Here is an 8,754-nt window from a genome sequence, read left to right as displayed (position 1 = left end):
AGTTATCAGTTATTTGTTATGCGCGCTTTGTGTCAGACATTGGTGCTAGTGGTTTTGCAAATTAGGGTACGTTCAGATGACAAGCGCTTACAGTACGATTACTTGGAGTTAACACTTGACAGATGGGCGTGCCTTCATTCAATTTTCAACTTTGACGTCATACAAATAAAATAGTTTTTACATAATCTGTAAACGTGGGTAGCGGCATACTAAAAAATATTTTATTTGTGTGACGTCAAAGTTGAAAATTGACTGAAGGCACGCCCAGATGTCAAGTGTTAACTCCCAAGTAATCGTACTGTAACGTTACATTTTATTCAGGCCGTACACATGCTAACGTTATTAAAACGCTGTTAGATCAAAAAGCAATTACTCTCGTCACAAGTAATTCATAAGCTTGGACCATGCAATCAATAAAATTTAGACCCAATCAGAAGCAAGGTGATATTCAAATTCCCCATTCAATTTCAACAGTTTATTTCATACCATACAATCGTGGGACAAAAATAAACAATAAAAAAAACAGGTATTAAAAGTCCATTATCCATTTGAAACATATCAATTTAATATGATTTCTATAAACATTGCCTATTGTATAATTAAATTGGAATACGCCGGGTGACATGATGATTGTGACAGTATGGTTGTACAAAAACTTGTTGAAACTGGTTTTGTGAACGATCTGAACCGGATATTTCCGGTTTTCGAGGTCGGTTATCCGAGGGCAGCCGACCTCCGACGTTGAAGCGGAATGGCGACTACTCGATGGTGGTTTGTTCCTCTTTCACAAAGAATTCAATAACTTCTTCAACTGTATTTTGGTCGGTGTCGAGACCATCCGTGTCCACGTCTGAGAAACAGAAAAATATATATGTTAGCGGTAAGGGCATCAGCTACCGAAGGAGGGGAGGACGCTTAGTGGGGGCTGTCTTTAAGACCAGCCGCACGCTCAGAATCGCTCTCTTACGCCAGCGATCACTTGTCAAGCAGAACCTCTTTCCGTTTGAGACGCCAACTAGTCTATTTTGTTCTTAAATTTAATTATCGTGTACCGTGTTCAATTTTAAGTTCTTTCAATGCTAATTTGCCTAAATTTTGTAATTAGAGAATAAACTGTTCTTCGTTCAACTCTTTTTTTATTAGAAATAGAACCAATTTATATCCAATAATATTATAATGAAAACTATTAAGATCCAAAATAGGGTTAACCCGTCACGTGTCGACCCCTTCCACAGAGATTTCCTATCAAATTTCCCCATACAAGCGCAGCGCAAAAAACCTAGAAACTTCTTTAATCCTCAGAACACGTGACGATTATAATAACACATTCAAACAAACGAATATTATTAAAGCACAAAAAATACTTTTAGTAATAAGTAGTCTTTTTATTGAAAAACACAATTAGCAAGGACACTAAATTTGATCATACATGCTTTTGGTATCATAAGTAATAGTTACTACTTTTTTAAAAACGTTTTTCAATAATAAGACTCATCAGATTGTTTACTCTTTTTCTGATGCTAAAAAAAACGAAGTATATATCCATCAGTGGACTAAGATATGCCAATAATGATGAATTTTCGTAGTACTGCCTGGTTGTCCGCTGTGGGGGATGGGTATACTCACAATCTCTAAGCGCCAGTCGGCGCGGCTTCTGCTCGTTCCACTCCTGCGTCTTCGCCTCGCGGTACTCCACGTGCTTCTTCATCTGCTCCGTGCGTTTCGCCACCAGTTCCTGATCAAACAAACACTCATACAGTACTTGTAATAATTAAAAAGATAACAATAACCACTACAAGATCTAGAAGTGTTATACAATTTTTCCGGGATAATAACTATCCTGTGTCTTTCTCGGGGTCTCAAACTAGCTCCATACATAATTTCATTACGATCGGTTGAGTATTTTAAACTTGAGAGCAAAACAAACCATTCAGAACAACCAGATCAATCAGATCCCCTATAATCCCTGATCTAATATGCAACAAAAATAAGCAAAGAACCACCCTAGCCCTCACCTTTGGTGCTTACTTACAATACAATACAATAACTCTTTATTGCACACCAATACAGTAAACAGTACAGAAAACACAAGTATATACATAGAGATTTTCTAAGGTAAGCAATAGGCAATATTTTAAATTACTATGAACAATTCCAAAGGTAGAATTCACTTTTGCAAAATAATCTGTTACCGACCTTGCTAGCCTTGTTGCTGCGCATGCGATCCTTAGACTCGAACTGCGAGTAGTACTTCTTAAGGTTCTTTTTGATGTCCTTTTGTTGCTTGTCGGAGAGCAGCGTCGGAGGCCGCGGGCGCCAGTGGAACTGGGCGAAACCTTCCTTCATCACCCTAGAAAGATAACATAATACAGAATAATGCAGTAACTTTTTATCTGTCTAAATATATACTCAGCGGCCCACTTTGCATACCATAATAACCTATTCTGCATAAATTTGAGGGCCAGATTTTTTTGCCACTCAGTAATTTAATTTATTATTAAAAAAGTTCATATCTTCGTTTTGTTTTTCAAGATATTAAAAAAAAACACAACTCAAGTTTGTCAAAATTTGATTTGTTGTATTTTTTTTAATATCTTGAAAAACAACGAAGATAATACATTGCTTTATCAATAAAAGAGAGATTTTTAGTACTTCCATGTTCTAAACATAAATATTTTTAGGTAGTCAAATTTGCAATACGACGTGTATTCTAATGCAAAGGACAAAAGGACTAAGTTCTTCAAAGTAAGCTCTTGACATCTTACGTCGTTATGAAGTTAGGCAGGGTCAGCTTTATAATAAAAACGTCATACTTACTAAGAAGCTACCACATTTTTCCGATAAGTTACTTATAGTAAATTTGTTTGGAATTCCTTAAGAACTTTCATCCCCATATTTTCAAGTCTGAAAATGACGAATGTGAAAAGAGCCGGAACAAATTTTTTAGGGTTCCGTACCTCAAAACGGAAAAAAATGGAACCCTTAGACCCTTTATCCCGTAAATTCACGGAGTATGTATCGAGTTGAAATTAAAATCTAAACTCAGGTCAATAGCATGTAAGGTGTAAAAAATGAACTTCTAAGTTAACGCAATCAAAAGCTACATCATTAAAAAGTGTTTCCATACAAATCGCCTAACAGAAAAAGGTTTAGGGTACTTCACGGCTGTCCTAGAAACTTGGAATTCTTGTATAAAGGTAGCTCTATTAGCAAATTTTTTTTCCTAACACTGGATATTCATTCATAAATACCTACGTTGAACCTTGATGCGCGACTCTGACGTCGAATTTAACCAGTTTTTTTTAGTTCTTATCGAATACCTAAACAGCAAAGATTCTTCGATTATACTGTGATAATGACGAGTTCATATAAATTTTATGTCCTATTTCATCCCCTCGCAGGTAAAAATTTTCAAAAACGCTGAACAATATCTATTTTATTTTTTATAAGTGCCCAAATGCAAAGTTTCCTGAAGTATTCAATCGATTTAATTCGACAATGACGACCATATAAACTTTCACACCTATTTCATCCCAAACAGGAAGAATTTAATAAAATTCGCGAACAAATATCTATTATCTCTTATCTCGTGTCCAATATGCCAAATTCACAAAGAACCATCGATTTATCTTCGACAATGCCGATCTTTATAATAAACTTTCATCCCCTATTTCATCCCCAACAGAAAGAATTTAAAAAAACGCGCGAACAAATGTTTATTTATCTCTTAATCAACGCCGAAATGGCAAGTTTAATAAAGACTCATCGATTTGTCTTCGATAATGACGACCTTCCATATGAATTTACATGCCCTATTTCATGGTGACAGGTCGAATTTTCAAAAAAGCTCTTACAAAACCGACTTATTTTTTATTAAGTTGTAAAATGCCAAGTTTCATGGTTTTATTTTCGACAGCGACGAACTTTCACCATATAAACTTTCATCCCCTATTTTAACCCTTTAAAGTGCTATTTCGAGTTAAAAATATGCCTATTTTCTTTCCCAAGGTCTATTCCAGTCTCTGGTACCTTTCATCAAAATCGGTTCAGCGGTTTGGCTGAAAGCGTAATCAGACAGCAGACAGACAGACAGATAGAAGAATCTTGACAAACAGAATTACTTCGCAATTATAATATTAGTATGCAATAGGATTTCTTGCATAAATTTGAGGTACACATTCTTTCAATTTATTGATTAAAAAACATAACTTGATGATTCAATTTTGATCCAATTAAAATTTCAAAACCAATTACAAGTACTTAATCATTTTAAAAGTATGATAAATTTAGAATTAGGTACACAACCTAGCCTAGCATATTTGGTTCTCAATATTGTAGTTTATTTAGCAATCAGTCAAGAACACAAAGCTAATCAAAAGATCACAGAGATTTCCAAATTAACAAAGAATACTTGACCAAGGAACAGCAACTGCCTGCCTGATAATTTAAACAATATTAATAAATAACAGCGCATACCTAATATCCCATATGATAAGTTTCTTATCCTCTCCCCTGTCACCGCTAGGTGAGAATGTCACGAGGTAATTCTCACACGGAGAGAATGAGATGAACCTGGCCTCAGGATGGAAGAACTTCTGGAACTGGGAGAACTTGGGCCCGGCCCAGAGGGCCACACCTCTCCAGTGGAACGTAGCCAGGTATGTTCCCAGGGGAGACCAGACTGCATAGGTTTCCGTCCAGTTCTGGGAACATAAAGTTGAGATGTTATAGGTTTCTCTGTTAGTGCATAGTAAGTTATCTTATCTAGGTAAATAAAAAATAATTGGAGAAATGTACATTCATGTATCACTTCAAAAAGGCTTCACCTATTCGGTAAATTCTCTTGGGTTTTTATAATTGTCAAGAGGTTCATGATAGATTATGTTTGAAAAATTATCTGCATGAGTTAGTGTCAGATTTGAAAATCAATATCTAAAATGTGAGCTGATTGCTGGGTAGATTTAATCTGAATTTCGTAATAGTTATACCCTTGTGAAGCTAGAGCAGGTGGCTTTATAATTAATGAAAACATAATGGATGCAGGACTGAAGTGATTGTGTTACACATATTATTATGAGCAATTTAAATTTAACAGGATTAGCTAGTTAGATATCACTCAAAACACATTGATTATGTAAAACTGTGTTAATACACTGTTTTATAAAATCAAAATTTTTATCTCAGTTTATCAGACTAACAGATTAACATTCAATTACATAAACACCATTTATCAATCTCAATAGAATCTGTAAATTTTCTCGACATTTATGACACCCTTATGTGAGCACACTTGTCTTGTTGATGTGATTATATTCTAAAAGGAATCAAAACAGAATAATAGTGACCTAGGCAACCCTGTGTTCATATTAGTTGGCTGGAAGCCACAGGTACAAGTCTCTACAGGATTGTAAAATTCTATTGAAATGGAGTTTAGGTTATCTTAATAAAAATTAAGGCTATTTAAGGCCAGAGTGAATAGGCTGTTACTGAACCAGTGAGCTTGTCTTTATCTGCACATAACATCAGGGAAGGTAGAGATCAATGAGGGCTATCGTTTTTTGTCTCACTAGATGGCGCACTGTTGCGTAAGGTTTTTAAGTATGGTTTTGAAAGTCTGTTATTACGGGCGTGAAAACAAAGATTAGATTAAAATCATATTTAATACACCTTAAAACCGTACCATATAAATATCGAGCATGCCACAGTGGTGCATAGTCCCTGTTTTGTTCGGAAAAAAGGGAGGACAAAGGTTTCCGAAAGACAAAACTGTCTCAAAACACAGACATTCATTGCCCCGGAACGCATATTTGCCATAATTAATTTCAAATATTGCAAAATATTCACAAAATTATTCTAATTATAAATAAACCCACGTAGCTCACCCAAAAACTATGAGATTTGACATTTCGGAGACCTCACGCTACACTAGCGCCTCTAGCGGCGAATACATTCGCGATAGCCCTCATTGCTGGTCAATGGAATATTAATTAAAAAAGTGGTGAAAAATAAAATCAAATACACCAGAAATGTATATGTTCCACTGGATTTCGACTTTGCTTAGACCAACATACCTAATTGCTGACACATTTAAATAAGTAATTAATCAACCAGTTTTCAACAACCTACATTAGCAGAATCATTAAAAAGTTAATGAAGCTTACATTTCAAATAGAAATTAACTAAACAATTAAGTTATTTATTTGGGTCCATATTGGCTTACATAATTGTTGAATGCTAGAATGTAATGTTTGCCATAATGTATTTTTTTTGTCAATTCAGAATTGTTATAAAACAAACCTAACCTGCAGTTTTCTATAGTATAGACCAATGGACCATTTAAAAATTGACGGACAGACGGACAGACAGACAGACATGGTGAAACTATAAGGGTTCCGTTTTTGCCATTTTGGCTCCGGAACCCTAAAAATGTGCAACTGTGTCTGACTAGCAATAAGATGCCTTTTGAATGGGTAAAACTGGTATTATCTGGTCAAGGTTCAGTTTAGGTCCCTGAGCAAATATGAAAATTTTAGACAAAGACAGGCTACAGTAGCCACAGGAGTGAAAGAGAGCTGAATGTCCTCTAGAAATGAAACAGGGGCACAGATTTGACTAAGGGGCTGTTTCACGATCCATTGATTAGTGTTAAATGACAGTTAAATGTTATGCCGTTTCTTTTTTTTTTTTTTCGAATAGACGGAGACGGCACCACATTTAACCGTCAGTTAACACTAGTCAATGGATGGTGAAACAGCCCCTAGTAAAAAAAAACTTAAGTGTAAGAAAATTGACAAGAGGAAGTCATGATCAAAACAACTGCATAGTGATGGAAGTTTGTTATACAAACCAAGAAAATTAGTAAGGAAAGATGCAAATTAAAAAATATATTCTAACCGGTCTCTCCTGCAGCAACAAAGGCTCAGGCAGAGCATTCTGCCACACTTGCAGCGCCACACCTGTTCCGATGCCAACCAAGAACTGGTCGTAAGCATCAGGATCCATAAGGTACCACTGCAGATCCGACTGCACCTTGAAAGGCAGCGGCGCTGGGGGCTCCCATTCCTTAGGGATATCAGCATACCTGAAAGGAGAATATCCAGTTTGAGCATCTTAAGACAAAAATTATGTATCTGTGTGTGTGTGTGTTATATTTTTATCATTTTTAACTATTTGTAATATTTAAAATTAAAACATAACATGGCACAAAGAGTATAAACTCACTAATAGCATAAATTCACTGTACAGAACAGTTGAAATGATTAATTTAAATATGTTCAACATAACAGTTAGGGCTAGCTAGTGCATACATACATGTGGATGTAGTGAAAAAGTTTTTATACAGGCCAAGTCAAAATCAATCTTATGCCAATGGCATAAAATTTGACATGGAAACACTTCTCACTAACTATACAACTTTTGCATCAAGCAAACAATTTCATTTAGTTGATGCAAAAGTTTTAGGTATATGTTAGCCTTTAATTTGATGTTTTACTTCACAATTCTGATACTAGTATGCAACATTAGTACTTACTTCTTGAAATCAGTGAACAGATTCACCAAGAATGTATGCTGCTTATCTAATTTACAATTGTTCGTGGCTTTCACGGCTTCCGCGGCGTTCTGAGGGTTGTTATACTCCAAGAAGATATAACCCGTGGTGTTTCCGTTTTCGGAAGTGGGATAATACTCATTGACGATCTTTCCGAACTTGCCAAAGATCTTGGCAATGACGCTCTGGAGTTTCTCCAGGCGCTCGGGCCCGACCTGCGGGCACCCATCAACCACAACCACATTTTCGTAACCATCAGACTCTTCAGGCTTCTGCTCGAGCAAATCCGCTAGCAATTCTGCAACGTCAATGTTAGGTTATGTTACATGACAAAATAACATAACAACATAATTTGCACACAAAATAACATTACACAACTCCAAATGAACCTTTAGACTCGAAATTTCACTTTAAATCGTATAATTAGGGAGAAAATAGGTAAAAATTGCGCGAGTGACGCATATGGCCGGCCCAACCTAAACGTCGAGAAATCGTACCTTCATCGGTGATATCGTCCACGTAATCTTCCGGATCTTCAAAATTGGGCTCCTCGTCAAAATTCTGCTCCTCATTATCACTCTGAGGAGCTGGGTTTACTTTATCATCGCCTTTTTTCTTAGCCATTTTGACGTTATAACGTGTGGTACCGGAAGACACGCCATTAGTAATGAACGAAAATCACCATAGATAGAGCATGCAACGCTTGCCTTTCTCTCACTGCGTTTCGTTACCTTTCTTAAAACTGCACATAAAAGTGTGAAAAATTCCTCAGTAAAAATACAAATTTGATATTCAGAGCCGAAAAAAAACACACAGACGATTTTTGAATATAAATGTATAAACTGTCTATTTTAGATACGAGATAATTTCCCATATATAAAGAGTCCTTCATATTGTTATTGTCGCACCAACTATCAGTGCGCTAAGTTAGAGTGGGTAAGATAGAACGCCTGACCACACTAACAAATAATTCCAGTACAGTTGCCGCGACTATTTAAGAAACGCTTTTCAAAACGTAATGGTTTACAACACAATACAAAGACTTTAATGTGCACCAGAAATATTAAGCGATAATAGGCAGGCGGCTGTATCGCTCATTGGTTTCATTTGGTTATGTTGGTACTTTGCGTTTTTGTACAATTTATATCGTTTGTATCTAGTTTCCATATAATTATATCTCTACCCGTCCATGACCTGTCCCGACT

The 8,754-nt window shown here is 36.0% G+C and overlaps 1 protein-coding gene across 1 annotated transcript; it reads right to left on the bottom strand.

Annotated features, from left to right (window-relative positions):
- Positions 1-460: 460 nt before the first annotated feature.
- On the bottom strand, positions 461-8,235 carry eIF3b (eukaryotic translation initiation factor 3 subunit b). The gene is made up of 7 exons (XM_074088499.1): positions 8,047-8,235; positions 7,532-7,847; positions 6,895-7,081; positions 4,452-4,703; positions 2,197-2,397; positions 1,627-1,735; positions 461-850 (listed from the first exon to the last, which is right to left on the bottom strand). Exons 1-7 carry the CDS (start codon positions 8,171-8,173, stop codon positions 759-761), a joined length of 1,284 nt encoding a protein of 427 aa, XP_073944600.1. The 5' UTR covers positions 8,174-8,235; the 3' UTR covers positions 461-758.
- Positions 8,236-8,754: the final 519 nt, after the last annotated feature.

The sequence above is a fragment of the Choristoneura fumiferana genome, chromosome 6 (assembly GCF_025370935.1).
Source record: "Choristoneura fumiferana chromosome 6, NRCan_CFum_1, whole genome shotgun sequence".
Taxonomy (NCBI): Eukaryota; Metazoa; Arthropoda; class Insecta; order Lepidoptera; family Tortricidae; genus Choristoneura; species Choristoneura fumiferana.
Note: the sequence above shows the minus strand (reverse complement) of the source record. Positions and strands in the feature narration are given on the sequence as shown.